Below are 20,521 nucleotides of genomic sequence, written 5' to 3' on the forward strand. Positions count from 1 at the left end.
ATCAATTTTCAATCAAATCAATAGTTAAAACTTGCGAATTGATCTCTTCCATACTGATCGACTTTCAAAGTTATTCTCATTTTTATTGCAAAGTTATTTAAGTTCATTTTGATGATAAAAAATGAAACAAAAAGTCACCTGATTCAGACTATTAGGTAGCATTTTCGAGTGCAAGAGAGTTAAGTGTAATAAGATAGATTGACAGAAATAAATTAAAAGTGAATCAGAAATCTTGTGAATTTAATCTGATGAGAAGCATTTAAAATATGATTTGAGAAGGAAAATCAAGCGATCGCTGATTATCCATGATATAATATATTTATGACAACAATATCCATGACACTGATATCATAAAGGCAATGATTATGCTACACAGAAAAAAATGATGAAAATAATTTACAATATATAAGAAAATTAATTTGTCATTTACAATTGAAATAAAATGATACAAGTTTGATCACAATTTAGATAAAAAAGTTTCTCCTCAAAAACTGTCTCTTTTATAGCCTTTAGATGATCATCTCGTGAAATGCCAATGATTATCATCAACAATTGTGAGGACTTGCAACTTTCCAGATAAATGAAAGGCTATTTCAATAAGAAGACAGACTCATCACAGAAATTGAAATGAAAGTTGTACAGCTTCATGAATCACCATCATCGAAGTATTGGTTCCAGGTTTCATGAAGAGAAACAGAGAGAAATTGTATTTCCAGAATGTTCATTGAAAATGAAAATAAAAAAAGAGTTGAGGAAAAGACAAATGAATGGCAATGTAAGATGAGGAAGAGAAGACAAGATGAGAAGATGAAGATGAATAGAGACTAGATATGAACATCATTCGTTGAGTTTGACTTGACAAACAACTGGTCTAATAAATTTCATCTTCCAACAAGAAAATTGAATCTGAGTCAGTTGAGCTTCCAGTGTTGAGTTTTATTTAACTGGTCAATCACAGACATGGTGTTGATGATTTCTTGGGTTTCAATTGATGTGTTGATTGGAAAGCAACACAAGTAACAATTAGAGAAACAAGTAGATTGTAAGTTGACAATTTGCTTTCCGAATTGACTTTATCCACAAAATAGACAATTGTTATTGCAATTGAGATTTTGCCTGCTTCTCATGACAAGATTGTCTCTTCTTCCTCTCTAATTAAGTAAGGAAAATTATTAACTGCGTTTTAATTGAGAGATTGACTTGATTCTGTATGAAACTGGAAAACCATATCTTTAGCTTTCTTTATCTTTTGATTAACCATTTCTGAATCTTTGTTGTTTCATTTTTGTCTGTCAATTATTGTCATTTTATGAGCACACCAAAAAACACCATCAGATAGGCTAATCAGCGTTGAATAACAGGCATCGGTTTAAACGTATAAGTATGATTAGCTAATAGCCAAAATCAATAATAAACCAACAACCTCAAGAGCAGCCATTGAGTTATGCCAAATTGTTGATCTTGCAAATGGCATGAGTCTTTGTCTGTGTTTATTGATTGGCTTGGTTCACCTCATTATATGAGCATCTATCACTGATGAATTATCCATTAGAAGATTTTCCTCTTTAACTATCTCTCGAAGGCGTGTATGAATTTCACTGGCAGTTATCCTTTTAACTGGCGATTCAATCCAACAAGCTTGCATCAGATCATAAATAACATCAGGACAATTCTTGGGTTGAGCTAAAATTTTTCCTTCGACCACCTCCTTGATAACTTCTTGATTGGATAACTCATAAAAAGGTTGCTTTCCATATGTAAATATTTCCCAAAGGACGACACCAAAACTCCATATATCTGATTGTACAGTAAACTTTCGGTAAACAATGCTTTCTGGTGACATCCATCTAATTGGTAACATGGTTTGACGTCCAATCTGTGTAGATAATTGATAAAAAACAAAAGATATTCAATAAATCAACACTTGATAAACAACAATTGACTAATTCATCTATATCAAGATATAACTGAACGTAATAAGAAAGCTGACTTTACCAGACTTTTCCTTTTTCCAGTGAATAACTAACTATTTAATTGATTATTTGCTATCCATATTATTGTTAATTTCAAGTTAAAGATAATCATTTGAGTAAGTGTAAGTAAGGTAAATAAGGCTCCACTTAAAAATGAAATATTGATAAATAAGATGAACCTTTAAACTGTGTGCTCTGTTTTGCCTTGATTTAACACCAAACAGTTATCTGTGTCAAGCAATCATGATGAAAACATGATCATATGATTTGCAACAATTGCCGTTAATTTTGCTAATCATTGGCTGAGAAGAAAATGAAAGTTCACAACAATCAATACCTTATGTAATGTTGTTGACAGCGTCAGAGACTAAATAAGACGAGTTAAGTGATGTTAACAACATTTTTCAATTTTTCCTTGAAAAATATTTTTTTGCTTGTAATATCAATTCCTTTCAACTTTAATCAAGGCTGTTTTCAGAAGCATTCATTCAATCAAGGTTTCCTGTACAATATTCAATTGGATAACAATAAAAAGAAAAGGAGAAATAAAAATTGTTCAAATTTTTCGCCTCAAATACTTTTCTCATCTTTTGCCGTCTTCGTCTACCCAAAATGATTAGGATGATGTCTCATTATTTTTGATGATTAACTTGATTATCATAAGGATGATACGTGATAAATGGCGAAGCTTTAATAAACTTTGTCACCAATTAAGTAAACTCTTTGTTGATTGGGTTGTTTTCAGGGAGAGAAGAACAAGCAAGACAGAGTTAACCTCAATTAATTTAATCAATGAGAAGAAGTCTATCGTCAAGTCTTTTATGATATTATTATTGTAGCTATTATCATCTTCCATATGACAACATGATTGATATTTATTATCATTATGATAGTTATGTTGATTATGAGCAAATGAATTTATGTGTAACATGATGAGTTTAAAGAAGCTGTCGGAGATGATTATGATGAAGTTTGATGAGACAGAAAAAGGGATTCACAATTACCTTATAATAATCAGTAGCGTAAAGATCTCGGGACATGCCGAAGTCACCGATTTTAACGAGCAATTCATCGCCAACCAAACAGTTGCGAGTCGCTAAATCACGGTGGACAAAGTGTTGTAATGAAAGGTACTCTAGTCCAGCAGCTATTTGTACAGATATCCTAAGTAGATCAGAGTAGCCAAGTTTATCATATGAAGATATCTTGGAATCATTGATTTTAATCAAATTGTTGGAACAATCATTGGCTCTTAGATAATTGTTTAAATCACCAAATTTCATGTATTCAATGATCATCATTAAAGGTTCACCGTCAACAGAGATGCCATAAAATTGGACTATGTTGGCGTGGGTTAAATTGGATAAAACTTCGGCTTCTCGTTCAAAGTCTTTCCGCACTTCGGAGTCACTTGAATCTTTGAGTGTTTTAATGGCAGCCAATGTTGACTCTTCATCTGGTTTAAGGCATTCAATGGTTCCAAGGAAAACTCGACCAAAAGCTCCTTCACCCAATTCTTGTAAAAAATTTATTCGATCTCGTTGGATAAGCCTTAAGCCTAAGGAAAGAGTAAATAAATTGTTAGCAAACCATTTCAATTGAAATACAAACACAAATATTTGATTAACTGATAATAGGCTATAAAATTGAATAGACAATATCAATTTTAATATTGACTTTTATTTGAATTTGACCAATGATTTTGGTGTCATTAACTCCTAAAGCCCCTCATCTTCAATTGCTTTCAAGTAGCAAGATGAAAAGGATGATATTGATAAACCGATACGGGTAAATGTCCTCAATTAATTAGGCTATGTTGATGGTTATGCTAATTTGGGAAAATTTGACGGTTAACCAGAAAATACTTCCGTAAATGATTATTAATTACTAAATATTACCAAGTATTCATCCGATCATCAATTGAAAACAAAAGATAGACACAAAAATAGAGCAATAACTGGCAAAATAAGGTCAACTTTGGGTGGCTAAGAAACATTGAAATGGCTCTTCTTTGCTGATCGCCTTTGCAGAGGATTGGGTCAAAAGTACCAGATTTTGCGAGTTACTCCTTTGCCTTGATTGTACAAGGTTGCCTTACTTTTGATGGGACCAAATTTAAAAATCATTAAAGGTTAAACAGTTTGATGAAATACAAAACAAGTTGATGTTTTTATTTGATATTTGTTTGTATATGTCAAATTGATATTGTTTGTCCAAAAGTCAACAGAGTTATCAATAACCTATCATCAGGATGATGATAATGATGATCATCAACCTTCAAGTTGTCAATAGGAAAGGTAAAGTAGTCTATCAAATGAAATGAAATGTTAGCAAAGTAACTATTGGCAACTTGAGTTAAATGTTAATAAATGCTATTAATAAATAAAAAGAAAGTAAACAGAATTGTTAAAATGGTTTTACCTGAATCAGAGCAAAGACTATCCTTGGTTGGGGAATAATTTGGATTACGAATCATTTTGGATGCATTTAAAGGTATCTTTTCACGGATCGCAATTTCCAGAGTTTCATTCTTATTGATCCTGAGTAATTTGCAAATTGTTAAACAAATAAAACTGCAATCAATTAATTTAGTGAACAAAAAAAGTAAAAAGCAAATGAAGAAGATATTTTTAAATCAAAAATAACATTTTTTATCGTAATTATTGTAACAGCCGTTCAAGATGAAAGACAATCTCAAAATTTTAACTTTACATTTTTCAATCAAAGGATTCAATTCATTATTAACTGGTTGCAAAAATAATGTCAATAAAGCATTAATATTTAAAAATGGTTATATTAACAGTTTACTGATTTGTGATTGAAATCGATATGCAAAAGTCCATTGCTATTTGAATTAGGTTGAGCAGAAAGTTTTGCACGAAAAAGTCGAATGCTTAGTAAAACTAAAATCTGTAAGTCAATGCATAAAATGCTGAAAGATGCTTAACTAAAATTTAGATCTACTGCGTTCCAAGTTTTAGTTGCAATTGTAGGTCTCGTGGTTTGTGATTAACTTGCGACTAAAAAGATTTCTCAGTTTTCAGATTCTCAATGATCGCTGAAAAATTGCTCCAATGCACCCTTATGATCTGGTTTCATCTGATTATCATTAGAGCATCTGGTAAAAAAAAACCAGAACCGAACTTGAAAAAGCACTCAAAGCCTGTGTGATAAAGCAATTTTTGGGTTTCTTTTAGAGCTTACAAGAAACAAATGAAGTTAATTGCAGTCATTTCATTGATTAGTAACTTTAAGATTTACTTTTAAAAATTCAATTTTCTGCAAAATCTTCTGGTCAGCTCACCTAGTAATGGGTAATGCACATGGAACATAATGCTCTCAATGGTTTGTTTAAATATTTGATTTTGTGCTAATCTGATTGATCTACAACATCATTTGCAAAATAATCATGCTTTGTTTGTTTGAAAAGCTAGTGACAGTGTATTAGATTGCTTTAATGTAATGTTAAACGGCGTCTTCCACCTTTTTCAATATTGTTTACTGGATTGAATAAGATTTTGTTTTCTTATCCAAGCAGTTGATACTAACCTGTCATTTTTACGATGAATTATTGATAATATAATGATGGAAGAGAGGATAAGTGCACCACCAAGGGATCCAATCAATATAACAATCTATTGAAGGAAAAAGATCGAAAATGTTATAAAAAGATAGCAACAATAACAAGAAGGATTGATGAAAAGAAATGCAAAGTAAATGGTTTTTTTTTCTTCCTCGAGTTTACCATTTTGGTAATTGGTCAAATAGGCCTTTATAAATACACACAAATAGGATTGTCCCAGTTCTGTGTGAACTTCAATTGATTAACTAATCAATACAATGAGAAAACTAATTATAAACCAGAAAAAATTTAAAAGAACGAGAACAACATTGAATAAAAATAACGGCTATTAGGTTAAAGACATTTCAAGATAATCATTTTCAATTTACAAATGCATTTTCCATCATGTTTGGTGAATGCATGGCAATGGAAAATAATGTGATATTAATCGATTGATTCTGATTTAATTTAATCATTAACGGCAATAAAAGGTCCAACCAGATTCAATTTGAATAGACTGGACAGTCTTTTTTTTCCCACTAATGGGAAAGGTTGACATCATTTTGAATTCAACTTTTAATTTCTTTGTGATTCCCTTTTCTCCTGGCAGAATCAAATGATTTACCAGGGAAACCATTATTACTAATGACAGTCAACACATCAACATGAACCACAACATTTGTAAAAATTTAATTCTGTTTACTTGAACTCATGTTACACTTGATTGTTGACTGATTACAATTCAATGTCACATGTAAATCTGGTCAACTTTAAGGCTTTAAAACCTGGACCAGGCACTTTGCAATTGAATACAATTTGGTGAATAAATTTGTGGTTCATGGAGAAATGATTATTGTTGAAATTTGCTTAATAACTAGCATCCAGTAGAAGCAATCAATTAACATATTTTGGGCAAAATCATTGCATGACTTTGAATTAATGAATTAAAAATCACTAGATCATCAAGTTACATCAAACAATTGAATAGCAAATTAACCAGAAAATGGTTTCATTTTTAACAACGTTGTTGGGCAAAAGAGCGGACAAGATTAAGATTTTAAATTGTTGACTATTGGGATTGAGATTAAATTGTAAATGGTTTAATTACCTTTCGCACTGAATAAACATTATCAGTTGAGTTTCGATTTTGATTGTAAATCCTTTCTTGAGACGGAATCGGTTTGTTTACTTGAATCAGTTTTGGGTTTTTGGGTAAACCAGCTGAAATGGGAAAAATTGGTTTATTAGGTTTATTGAGTTTTAATGATTCAATTAAAGTGGTTCAATATTTTTTGTTGTTTCAACCTTTGATCTTGAATGCCTCATAATTCAAGTTCAATGTCAATGTTTAGTAAATTGTCTTCTTACCTGTAACAGCATCCACTGATATGGTTTTATTATCTTCACCGTAGGAGTTAACAGCAACCAAGGTATAATTACCCAAAATTTTAGTTCCTGTTGTTTGAATTTCAAGGCATCCTAGACAATTTAAAGTAACGTTAATTAATCCTGTTCATTAACTTCAATCTTGTTAACAATGTTTAATCAAATATGAAGAGTAAACCCAAAAAAGAACAACAAAGTTAAATTTTTCAATATAAACCTTTTTAATTGTTAATTAGACCATGGATCAAGATAAGCTAAGTCAATGAACAAAATACCTTTCAACAAATGTTTGACGAAAAATTCATTCTGTTCATTCTTGATTGGAATTAATTTGAATAAATGAATCAATATTTACTTTTCAAGTTATCTTAATGATTAATCTATGAATGTACTTATTCTGTAATTTTTGTCTTATAATGATGGATAGACTGAATGATTCTTGAATTATTCAAGTTGCTATTTGTCAGAATCACAGAGTAAAAATTCAATCTCAAATTCATAAAATTGAATTGCAATGCATTTCATCCTGAAATGACCAGAAGTTAATGGATTGCACTAAATCATTGTCAACCAACTTTTCAGTTTTTCAATAATGAATTATCAATTTTATTAATGGTTAAGTAAATAATTGTCTTTTGTATCTATTAATTATCCGATGAAGATTCAATGTCTCTAATTATCTGATTAAAATGACAATATATTTCACATGATTCCATGAAATCTTTGCTTCTTCATCAACGCTTTTTGATAAGTTTGCATGAACTTGTATTGATAATCATTTTTGATGCACTCGTTTGTTTATTGACTCTCATTGATTTGAAATGAAATTGATACACAAATTAGATTAATTGGCATAAACAACCCTCAATAATTAGATTTTAATAGCTAATCAGCCTTTTCTTCGACAATTATTTTATAAATTAATAAGTTTAGTTAATTCTTGGATCAATTTGAATATAAATTGTTAAGTAAATAAATACAAATGTCATTACAAAAAGTGACTTTTTATTTATTCATAGTAATAACTTTTCATTATGTCAGCTCAACTCCAAGTGAAGGTAACTTTTAATATTTGATTAACCAATTGGTTATTTAACTATTAATTTGCATCAATTTAGACTTGCTGAATAAAAAGTACAGCGAATATCCAAAATGGGTTAAACAGAACGATAATTTATCCGTTAATTTTGGTCAACTTGGCGATTCTCCCCTTCAAATGGACTTATTTCTGGTACTGCTGAAGCTACTTCTGCTGTTCATCTGCCATAATGCATAGTAACCTCATCTCACTTTGAATACTTGACTAAACCAAAAACGCGACTTCAATGGATTAGTGCAAATGCGATATCGACTAGTGACATTATCGGTGGAATGACAAGTGACGAAGATATAATAAAATTCACATCATTCGATTGACTGATGCAAAAAGACTGCAAATTCAATGGACATTTTTATATGACAGAAGAACCGTTGACGCTGAGTCTTCAAGTGGATAAAGGATTTTATGTTCATTGACTTTAGCCATTTAGAGATATTTTTCCTGACCATTAATTTTGCAAAAATTAAAGTGCAATGTCTAACATAATTATAATAGTTGAAATAGTGTTGCATGAAAGATATTAACTGTTCAATTGCACTACAAAAACTGTCTAAATTTGCTGCTTCAACAAACTTTGAATGAAATGAAAAGGATTTGATGAAAATGTTCAAATTTAAAATTAACATAAAGTTTACTCAACAAGTTTGCTTTTAAATAATCCCAGAGATTGAAAATCAGGAACATTGTTTGCTAAATGATGTTTATTTAAATCAACTGTTTTCCCTTGCATATAAAATATTGAATTTCTTGACAGAAGGTCAAGGTCTGACACGAATTCAACTTCTGATATGAACGTGTCTGCAACAAGATAATCATCGAACTCAAAATGATGTTCTGATTGAGCTTCATTGTGATCATAATCAAACTTTGTAACGTCATTCGATGCAATGAGCAATTGAAACTGATAGCAACTGTGAAGCCTGTGAAGTAACAATGAAAGAAATCGCGAGCTCAGGTGAATAAAAACACAGCCTTCAGAGTAACCACATGGATATAACTTAAACATGGATTCAACCAACAACTGTAAATATTATTTTTTGGTCACAAAATTATATGCATTTTAAACTAAATCAAGGATATTATATGTTGCTTGATTATAACCAATTTAGGCCATTTACATTTTTATTGATCAACTATCGATTGAAACAATGAGCATAAACATATAATTTTCAATATAAAATACGAACTGCAACTCAACTGGAAATATTGTTTAATATCAATCCTTTAGCTATTAGATTCAACTTTGACTTTGATTTTGGGTCTATCTTGAGCAATTTGATTAATTCAGTTAGTTTTTTGTTCTTACCTTGCATCAGGTGAGGATTTTTAGGTGATCTTATTTCAAGATCTTTAATTTCATCATTAAATTTTAACGGTTTACCGTTGAAAAACCAGAGTCTTTTTAATTTAGGAACACCAGTGATTCGGTAATTGAGACACAAATGAAATTTGACTTGAGATTCAAATGTTTCAATGCGAGGTTTACCTAAAGGGTTCAACGTTGAATGAGTTAATGATGACCAGTTAATATCAATAAAGTCGTTTAAAATCCAATTGTCTAGTTAATCTTGCCATTTGATTGTACAAAGCTCAATTGTCATTAAACTACAGTTTAACAATTAATAATAGTCTAATCAAGGTTACTCTAATCAATTTAATAACAATTTCTGCCATTGTGCATTTAAAAACGACCTTCCTAGCATATAATTTAATAACAATTATCTTATATTGGCATTTGCCTTGAAAGTTGTCACATTTCAGTCCATTTTTGTTGTAAAAACAACAAAAATCATCATTTTGCTTCATCATCAAATGGCATTAATTAACAATCAATTTTTTTTGCGAAAAAAAACTCATATTGAAGCTGAAAAACCGAATCGAAAGCTCTCATTTATTTTACCTGCAATTTGAAGAGTTGATTCATCTTGAACTCGACCAACCATGTTAACTCCAATACATTTGATTGAACCAACATCGGGTCCAGTAATGTTTTCAATTACTAGTACATTGTACTCTTTAGGGTTGGCAATTGTAATCAGTGAATAAGGTCGGACTGGGTCCGATATATTGGCCATTGTTAATCCTGATTCTGATGATTTAAGGTGAGATTTTATGAAAGATGAACTGATTCTAGAAAAAGAATCGTCTATTCGCCAGAAAACTCTGTAAATTTAAACGTTAATACAATGTTAGTTATCAATTGCAAAACAATTAAATAGCATTTTAAACAATTGGACTCAATAGCTTTCTGTAAATTGCAACCGAAGATTCAGCTTTTGTGATCTTAATTTTCTAATCAAGAATCAATTCAGTCAACCATAAATTCATCTTTGACCAGTTTAATAGTTTAAATCAAAGTACGATACTTGAGCCGATTGCTGTTTGTTTTTCAACCTAGAGCTAAAGCCTTCTTAGGTTGCAAGTGAGTTACCTTGGAGTTGGACTGCCGGTCACATGGCACGTAATTGTTATTGATTGGCTTTCGTTGATGTTAATTGACTTTGGATCTACAGTTACTTTTGGTAAATCTGGGAACACGGAAACAAATGAAATGAATATTAAATTAGATAGTCAGACAATGGATTTTTCAATGAAAAGATTCCAAGAAAAGTTGCAAAAAATATAATCAATTATGTTAAACACGGAAAGGTATTAGACTGGACAACCTCGAGAGCAAATTCATGCAAGGTTCTGTATCTTTGCGCAAAGAGAAGCAACTTTACTTTCAAATTACAGTCAATCGACAAACATTATGAAACAAACAAATTAAATCTTCTCCTGGGTCGATTACTTTGTAATATTTTTCACTTTCTGACTGTAAGTTTATCCAAATGTTTGCTTGATGCGCATATAAACCCCAAAAAAGGAACCATTTTTTCTCGTTATTGTATTATTTGGAAAACATTTAATCATGAGAAATGCAATAGGAAGTCATGGGAATGACGAGGAAAATAGGTGAGTGAATAAGATGATGAGAAACCATGAAAATGATGATGATAAAAGGTAGGGTTAGGTTGGCAAAATTGCATTGGGTTGGGTTGTTGGTTATTTTGGGTTAACTTCAAGTATACTTTTCATCAGTCAGACTGAGGCAAAATAAGCATTAAAAGCATTTCAATTGTCTTTTTTTGCAGACAATTTTAATTCCAAGTCGACCTGCAGGTTTTTAGCTCAATTTTTGGGTTTAATTTACTGGTTTTTACTTTTCTCTGGTTAAGTGCAATTGCAATTTACTCACCACAATCATCGATCGATGCTTGCAAGAGATTCTCGGTTGAACCATTTTTATGTATACATGTTATTTTGTCCCAATAAGGTCCTAGGTTTGAGCCACCATCTATCATATTCAATTGGATCCACTTATTACTACAATTGCATGCCAATGGATTGCCAGTCATGATACTATTGGGAGGATCAATATAAATATCATCATGAATAAAAATAGCATGAAAATGAGGATATCCAGTAAAGGTTCAAGATGAACGATTGGGAAACTAAAAAGGTTTACATTGGGTTTGTATTGAGTAAAAAACAAATGGCTTGAATGCAGAAAGTGTACTTGGACTATTGATTTTGGTAAAACATTAGTGCTATCAAATCGAGATTTGAAGGGACCATCAAGTACGAAATGATTACCAAAATAATTATACCAAATTGAAAGCAGAACGCAATTTATCAAACAGTCAATCTTCATGTTATCAAGTCAACAACTATTAATATTATTCAAATACAATTGTTCATGGTCAATGCAAAATACTGCAATAAGAATCAATTGCTTATGAGATTTTTACTTCAACATCAAAGATAATTGTTTAAAGATAAATGGTGAAGCAATTTGTTAATTCGCAATTTAACATCTCTTGGAAGTAGATGAGAAACTTGGATTTGATTTCCATCAACATTGGAAAAATCTATGAACCATTTGTATAAATCAATAGTGCACATTGGATTCTGTGAGAAATTAAAATTGATTGGTTTACTTACATTGTTGGCAAGTTAGTTTGATCAAAAACCATCCAAGGTAAGGTTTGTAATTTATTCAATCTGAGATCACTGAAAGTATACAAAAAGTGAAGTTAGAGGTTGAGAAGTAAATCGTTGAAATAAGCAAAGCATTCAAATTTGCAATACAATTTTGATCACTTATTGATGAGTAATTAATTGCTTTATAATGGGAACTGTTCATTTATTGTCTTTGGTTTGACTAGTCGTTAATGACAGCAACTAACCAAATTGTAAATTACACCAATTTAAGTCAATTTGTTCGTAAAAACTGATTATATTTGCGGTTATCAACCATCAACATCGTTACCATCTTTATATAAAATTGTAATCGATCAATTCTAGCTATTTACAGTCCAAGAGAGTCACAAAATGGTATTGCTTTTAGTTATAATTTGTACAATTTCAATTGCAATTTCAAATGGATCAATCATTAATAATCGGAATCAATTGTTGAAAGGGTAAGTTTTCGTGATTAAATAATTCATTTCAATAATGATCTTGTTTGTGCAGAGACTTTACAGATAAGGTGAACAATCAGCCAGTTTGTTTGCCAAATCAATTTCACTGTTTTAATGGACCCTGTTTAAATCAAGAGTACAGATGTAATGGTCTAATTGAGTGTCCACAAGGAGATGATGAACAGTCCTGTCCACCATTACCATCGCCAAAGGAGGACAGTTGTGCCTATCAGTGTCAAGAAAGCAAACGATGTATTCCTAGGTCACTACTCTGTGATGGAAAGATTCAATGCCTGTTAGCTGATGATGAGTTTCATTGTAATTTTGCTATTGGTGTTACTGGTCAACAATCTGGTAAAAGTTCATCTGTATCACAATTGAATGGAGCTGATCCGCCGTTTAATCAAGCAATTGCTATGAGTGACACAGAAAATCAAAGCAATGTCCACAGTATCAACAGTTTTGATCCGCCTAAGGATGGTTCTGATTATGTTTTTGTTAATTTTGGCCCAAGTAAGTTAATTTTGAGTGACTCTTTGTAAATCAGGGTTTTTTGCTAACCAACAAGTTTACTATACTCTAATCATCATCTGATTTGGATGATCAATCATAAGTTGTCAGATGATTATCATCATGGTTGTCACAAATGATAGCTCTACATAAAGCTTTCATATCAATTGGCTGTCATTTGAATCATCAATTCAATGGCTATTTAGAGGTATAATAAAGAAATCAAATAAATGCTCTTCAATAACAGTAAACTAACAATTTATGGTGGTAAATAAAATAATTAAAATATTCTTGGATTGATTACAGCATTTGAATGTAAGGTTGTTATTTTGTTGAAAAAAAGCTATTGACAATTAAAGAGATTGAAGATGCTCAAGATGAATCTGTGTAATGAATGATGATTGACGATCAACACTAATCATGATTTAAACTCTATTTTTGATTGTCACAGTTATCAATGGAGATAAAAATGTCAACGGCGATGGGAACAAAATTAATAATGGAAACGGTAACGGCAATGGCAATGGTAACGGCAACGGGAGAAACAATAGCGATGGCAATCGTAGTTACAACAATAATACAATTATTTAACTGGTTAATAATAACTCTACATTTGATGATAACATTTTATGCAATTAAGATACCAATTACAAAATAAAACAAGTAAAAAGTAAAGGCAATAAATAGTAAATAATAAATAAATAAATCTGTAAATGAAAATAATTGCGCTTTTTAATTTACTTTTACTGCTACCATCTTCAGGGTTAAACTTTAACCCTTCACTTGATACCTCAGCTTAACGGCTTTGAGTAACTGTTTTAACGAACCGGCTTACGCGGCTTTAGCTGACCAGCGTTTTATTTTGTTAAAGTGTTGATTGATTAAAAATGTAAAATCTTTCAATTTGAATTAATGTCTATCATTAAGTTAAACATCAATTGTATTTTTGTGTAACTAAATTAAGTTAATACGACAAAATAATGGGATAAACTTTTGTTGAGCAACCCTTCTATCTTGTGTATTACCTTCTGGTTACCTTCCTTGTTTTCATGTTAACCGTTGACATGTTAAAAATAATTTGCAGTTTTGTTCACTGTCCATAAACTGAAGGATTGTAATTGAAGTTGATCAAGAGTTAAATATATTATTACCATCGTCACTATATTTGCCTCGTTTTTTGGGCTATTTCAATGCTTTCTGCTAACTCATAACTTGTCTCAAGGACATTCCCAGGTAACATTTTTTTTTGTCATCCATTTTTATCTTACTTTTCTCTCTGTCTAATTCATCTCTCTATCTCATTTCTGTCTATCTTTCAGCTATTAGGTGGAACAAAAAATTGATTTAGTTTCCAGTAATATAATTATAATTATTATAATGTAAAGAGAGTGATAATGTTTGAGGCTCTTTACAATCTTTAAGACAACATTATCACGGGATCAATGGAGTTACAACGTTAGTTTGGCAGGATGGTTCAAATTTAATGTAGTTCATTTCTGATTGGAATCAGGTAAATTCCCTATTAATTAGCAGTTTCTCTTCTACTCTGATGGCGATGATGATGATGATGATAACGATTTACAAATCGCTGAGGCATCATTTAACCTAATACAAGCCATTATTCGTTCAATCGTCTTCAATAACGTTTCCAACAGAATCTTCCTGATGAAACTTTTTTTCAAATCACTGCATTTCTCTAATAATTATTTTTTTTGTTTCTTTCACAGGTAAAATGCTGTCTACCTTGAACAAGTGAAAAATTAATCTAAGTAAATTCATGACTGAATAATTTTTTCATTCTTATTTTGCAAATTACTAGCTATAAATACTAGTTTATTATTTGCTATTTTCACTCACTTTATATAAGTGCAGGTTAGATAGCTAATCAGGTTAATCTGATTAATCTGGTTTATTTGATGGTAAAGGGTAACATCGGTGTTATTTAAAACGCATAAATGTGATTTATAGCATTCGCACCATTGACAGCCTTTAACTACTCATCAAAATTAACTTGTTAACTTGAAATTACTTACATTTTTTCTAATTTTTTGTTACTTTTGAATGCATTCTCTTCAATTATAGCCAAACCACTGTTGCTGATTGTCCTGGAGAAGAAATTGCAATTAAAGGAAGAATTAGAAAGCGTAAAATTCACAATTCAACTATTACAATTGTCAACTTTTTACTTACAGTGTTGTTATGCTTGGATAAAAGCTTAAATCTTTGTCTTTTAACAACGTTAAATCGGCTTGATTCTCAATGATTCTGTGGCAATTAAACAAATAAAAGATTGGTTAATCATTGAAATACTTCAATTGTAAAAACAAATAAATTATTGATTTAACAATCAATTCAATCACTAAACTAGTTGACCAAGGTTTGTAAAATTGTTTTCCAGTCTTTAGTTTTCATAATTTTTTCACCAATCAATATTTCCAAACAAAAAATAGTAAGTTTGTCATTATTTATCTGCAATTGTCATTTTTAATGCAAAATTCAATATTTTCAACATTCAATTAAATCTGACGGTTATCTAGTGAATTTAAATAACAATTATGTTCGCTGTTAGCTGTAAATGAATTCAACTCAATTTGATACAAAAACAACCCGTTTTTAAAACTAACAGTAATGTAAGTTGAACAATTTGACAATTTTTGTAGCAAATTCAATCAACAAACCCAAAAAGTTACAAAGTAAAAATATATGCAAAAGAAAAGTCTAAATGCAAAAATTGATTTAACATTAAATCGTCCATAAAACGATATTCAAATTGACAATCATTGAAGAGGCCAAAGACTAACATGAGTTTTGCAGCCTGGATTAATGCAAATCAGGTCTAAAAGTAGAAAATGTGAATCTGATCTGAAACCCATGAAACGACTTTGCCTGATAAATTGGAGCAGAATGCAATGTTTTTCAATGTCCTTTAACACCCTAGATGACCTAAAATATTATTACGGTTACTGTTATCATTAATGATAAAGCCAATAAATTGGGTTCTCACAGTCTATTCAAATGTTACTGTTGATGACATTTCTCGTTCACATTGCGAAGTAAAAAACAACAGTTTAAAATGTGAAAAAATATTTAATCAGCTTGTTTCAATGCAATCAGTTGAGTTAATTTTTTCTGGTTTCACTGATTTTTGCATTTACATCATTTGCCTAAAAATACTGGTTATTATTGTAATTGTGTTTAGGTCTACTTTTGGTACCTAAAGATATTGATCAAAATCTCTTGAGCAACTCCAATATGCATAATATTTATATCAAGTTAATTGTTTCTTTTCTGGTTGCTCACTCTATTATTGTTGTTGTTATAATTATGTAGTCTAAATAGTCAATGGCAACCAATATCAATGTTTAAGCATTTTCCTTGCACAAATACAAATTCGGGTTGAAACCACGCAAATCAGGTGAAAATAGATCAACTTACATATTTATAAATTTAGGTTGACTCTGTTTAGGTTTACCTTTTGTGATGAGACTTAATTGTAATTCAATTGTAACTTAGATACTCAACAATTTTCATTGATTTACTCAAAAAAATATATCATCCCATTAACATGATTGATATTCAAAAAGGTTGATAAGCAAAAAGGAAAGCATTAAATGTCAGGTTGAGGGAAAGCAAAAACTGCAAATTGTGATCAATTTGCAAATTACAGTCTACCTATAATTTTAATCATTCCTATTTCTGCATTCATTGCTATCTTTATCACCATAAAACACTCGGCTTCTTGAGAATGTCAAATGATAATAAATGATAAATATTGACATAATTGAAGGGCCTTTCAATATTTAATTTCAAAGTAACGGTTAAGGTTTGAAATGAATCGACAAGCAAAATTGTTAGATTTGCAAAATGAACCAAAAAGTGATGCAAATTGCGCATTTAAACTTGATCAGTGTTCAAATTAAAATCAATAAATGTTTAGTCAATTGAAAAGTTAACCTTAACAACAATCAAGATGATAAGAGAAGGGATGAAACAAAGGTAAATATCTATCCATGGGAGTGGTTCATGGCATCTTTATCATGTTTATGGTGAGACGTAAAGGGGCAAAAAGAGACGATAAAAGATGATGATTATTGATGGTATGATAATTGTTGAATCCCTGGGAATTATTAGTGTCGCAGTGTTTCTCTTGATTACCCTTTAATAGCGCAGTAAAGAGATATTGAAAGGTTTAATTGTATAAATTTTATGCTCATAAATATCATTGTTATTTTGTTATCATTACAATTTATCAATCAGACCTTTTTTTTCAAGCTTTCATATTTGGTTCAAAGAAAATCAACAATAACACACACATCATCGTAATAGTTAAACAGTTTGAATCACTATTATCATGATGTGAGCCCGGGAAACCTTGATATGGGCTGAAACATGTAATAACATTAATAGTAACAATAATCACAGCAATAGAGATAATAATTAACTCAAGTGAATGTTGTCCATTAATTGGTGCAAAGTAAAAGCATGTGAAAGCAAATTGTCGCATTTTCTGACCTTTTCAGTTGCTCTGTTTTCCCCTGCAAATGTGACCATCTTAATCATCAATGAATTTCTCTGTCAAATTACTGAACAATTAACTTTTTCTTTCCATTGTCACTTGTTTTCATTAAAAAAGGGTTTTACTTTGTCTGTAACTATTTAGTTTCACCTTCAACCATCATAAATCCTGCCTTTTACCATCATGCATAGTTGACTATTTATTATCAAATTGATTGCTAAATTACCGAGTCGATTGAGATGAAATAAACGTTGACGCAGTTTCAAGAGTTGCTATGAAAGCAGCAGGAGAAAGTTCATCAAGATTATGCAAAATCTGTGTAAAATTGAGAGCAAAGAAGGGAAAAGATCTTCAAAATTACAAATGTAAGTCAAAAGTAAAATCAAAATCTAAAAGAATCAAAAATGCAAAAATACTTTGAATCTTCATTAAAAGGTTAATCAAAAATTCTAATCAAGTTTTGCAATTGAATAAATATTTTTCCTTTCAATTAACAACAATCAACTTTTGCCTTTACTCTGATTGTTGATCTGAATGCTAACCATGAAATTGTGATCATTTTAATGATTTCATTTTCTTGCATTTGTTTTTCAGTTTGATTATGCAAAATATGCTTATTGTTAGTTGCAAGGTTTTTTGCATTTGTAAATATTTTTCACTTTTCCAGGCAAATAACACGCAATGTTGATTATGATTGTAAACAATAATAATTGTTGACTATCAATTAGCTGATTGTTTGATTGTTGAAAATTTGCTGCAATAAAACAAAATTTGTCACTGGGTTACTTGGACACTATTGACATTGACATAGTTGGTGATTGATTGTCTTGGTGAATCAATTTGGGTTTCATTTGGAAACTTACATTTCTTTAATTGCTGCTCTTTTGGTTTCATTTAACAATATTGGAAATGATTTAAGTCGATTGTCCTTTTGACATGCAAGTGAATCCTTGTTGCACCAGCAAATCTCACACAGATCAGCTTCTGATTTGGTTGAAAGTCTTTGAGTTGAAGATGATGTTGATGGTGGTAAACTTTTCAATTGTTGCTGTTGCTCTTCTGATGATGCTAATTTACCACAATCAACAGGTAAAAAGATGACAAGGCTTATTGTGAATATGATGATTAAGAGGATCAGCTGATTATTTATGGACCAAGCTAAGTTTGCAAGAAATTGTCTCAAGTTGTACATAACTTATCAACAATTAAACAGATAAAGATTGATAGAGAAAGAGAGAAAGATAGAGAGTAGAGTTTAAATGCTAAAATAGTTTCAATTTCATTCGCAGCAATTAGTAAAGTTGAAGAAGATGGTTAACCAAAAAAATGGGTGAAAACCAACTGCAAACCTAAAACTGGTTACAGTGTTGAGCAAAGAGACGCGACACCATTAAATGTTTTCCCTTGTAAATTATGGCTCCAATTATTGAGATGATTGTGATTTTTATTGCGATGATCAATATTGGCGTAAAACAATTAATCCAAATGGCACTTAATTAACATATCTTATTACTTATTATTTGGACACTTAGATTTTGCATTCATATTCCTTCCTTCTTCTTTCCATTGTATTGTTCATCTTGGTGGTTGCTATTGTTTTGGATTATTATTATATTATTATTACTATTATTTGGTGGTTTCGAGATTTAATTGTTTGCGTACAAACACGTCCAAGGATACATTAACAATTAAACCTTTATTGGTTTGATAATAATTTGATAATCCTTGTACTTTTTGTTCAAAAGCTGACATTGATAGGGCCCGGGTTCAGGTTGTTTGGCTTGGTATTTTGTTTTTGGGTTTAGGTTTGGGTATTTGCTTGTTGATATAAATATTAATGACGAGATTAATCGTTGATATAATGAATGTAATATTGATGTGACTGTTGATTGATATGATGATGGTAACAGTAAAATTGTCGAGCAAGGAGACTCATCACACTGAAAATTGGTAACAATTTTGATGGTTACTATTTTTTATTAACGGTTGGTAGGGAAATGCATACAATCAAAATGTAATTTAGTTGAATGGCAGTCAAAAATGAGTGTAGATTAATAAAAATGATGATAACAATGACAACAAAGTTAACTGTTGGTAATGTTGGTGAAAAATATTTCAGTGACTTTGAAAGGCGCTCTTTTTAATTTACTTTTGCACGGCAAAATTGGTGCATATGACCATAAATGTTGATTAGATTATGATGATTAACATAATTTAGCTTGAATCTCTCTGTAAAATGGTCGTTAATGATGGTGATGATAATAATAAATCCTTGACTTGTTTAGATAGTTTGGATAATTCAATTTTTATGTTGAACTGTTGTTGTTATTATTAACAATAATCAGGGTGACTTTGCTAATGCTTATATTGATGTCCTCTTAAAAGTATAACTGCCGTTGATTATTATTATCATTGCTTCAATTGATTAAATAAAGACACTTAAAGCTATTGCCAACGTTCAACGCGTTTAACCTAAAATCAAATTGAAAATCCATTTGTAACTTTCCAGGTTTACAGGTTTTGCTTTTTGGGTTTCCTATGCTTTTTCACGTTTCTCCTTAGTAACCTTTTCTTGTTTAGTTGATTGTCGATGTTGGTTAATTATTACTGATCAGTTAAACGCATGATTATTGTTTGGGTTTTGCACTTTTGGGTTTACAGTTGGCTTTAAAGCTGAGTTTCAAGTTTTTGGTTTAATATCTAGCTTAATGATGAACTATTTTGAAACAATTAAAATGAGATAATTATAATTAAAGCACTGTAATGATTGAAATAAGCACAAGAACGGTAATAACAGGTAAAAATGTTGAGATTAGGTGATGATAATCAAGAGTCACTGTTGATGAGTTAACTTTTTACTTGCAACTGATTCATGACTTACCATAAACTAAATCATCATTTCACTCCCTCAATTGCCATTCTCCCTTGCTCTCTTCTTATTAGACAGAGGGAATGAACAACTTATCTTCTCTGTCTTCTTTACATTTCACTTTTATCTTTCATTTTTGTTAT

General features: G+C 30.7%; 2 protein-coding genes and 1 long non-coding RNA gene across 6 annotated transcripts; 2 read left to right on the forward strand and 1 right to left on the reverse strand.

Moving 5' to 3' along the window:
• Nucleotides 1-212: 212 nt before the first annotated feature.
• Nucleotides 213-20,393, reverse strand: LOC107362661 (BDNF/NT-3 growth factors receptor-like). 2 transcript variants are annotated; one of them, XM_015929761.3, is made up of 14 exons: nt 18,373-20,393; nt 15,184-15,258; nt 15,027-15,098; nt 12,005-12,073; nt 11,259-11,422; nt 10,452-10,548; nt 9,921-10,183; nt 9,327-9,506; nt 6,904-7,014; nt 6,644-6,756; nt 5,523-5,608; nt 4,395-4,546; nt 2,978-3,531; nt 213-1,876 (listed from the first exon to the last, which is right to left on the reverse strand). In XM_015929761.3, the coding sequence occupies exons 1-14, from the start codon at nt 18,699-18,701 to the stop codon at nt 1,508-1,510; spliced, it is 2,634 nt and encodes an 877-aa protein (XP_015785247.1). In that variant the 5' UTR covers nt 18,702-20,393; the 3' UTR covers nt 213-1,507. The 2 variants fall into 2 exon arrangements, with proteins under 2 accessions (XP_015785247.1, XP_015785248.1); XM_015929762.3 differs by having other exon boundaries at nt 4,395-4,513; nt 18,373-20,379.
• Nucleotides 12,384-13,716, forward strand: LOC107362663 (uncharacterized). The gene is made up of 3 exons (XM_025160868.2): nt 12,384-12,483; nt 12,536-12,996; nt 13,445-13,716. Exons 1-3 carry the CDS (start codon nt 12,395-12,397, stop codon nt 13,582-13,584), a joined length of 690 nt encoding a protein of 229 aa, XP_025016636.2. The 5' UTR covers nt 12,384-12,394; the 3' UTR covers nt 13,585-13,716.
• On the forward strand, nt 13,819-15,357 carry LOC149094809 (uncharacterized). 3 transcript variants are annotated; one of them, XR_016198080.1, is made up of 4 exons: nt 13,819-14,226; nt 14,313-14,503; nt 14,721-14,865; nt 15,076-15,357. It is a non-coding gene; the product is annotated as an uncharacterized LOC149094809 (long non-coding RNA). The 3 variants fall into 3 exon arrangements; XR_016198082.1 differs by having other exon boundaries at nt 14,721-14,762; XR_016198081.1 differs by lacking the exon at nt 14,721-14,865 and having other exon boundaries at nt 13,825-14,226.
• Nucleotides 20,394-20,521: the final 128 nt, after the last annotated feature.

Source organism: Tetranychus urticae, chromosome 1 (assembly GCF_039701765.1).
Source record: "Tetranychus urticae isolate SD_2017Ah chromosome 1, NJAU_TeUrti_SD_1.0, whole genome shotgun sequence".
NCBI lineage: Eukaryota > Metazoa > Arthropoda > Arachnida > Trombidiformes > Tetranychidae > Tetranychus > Tetranychus urticae.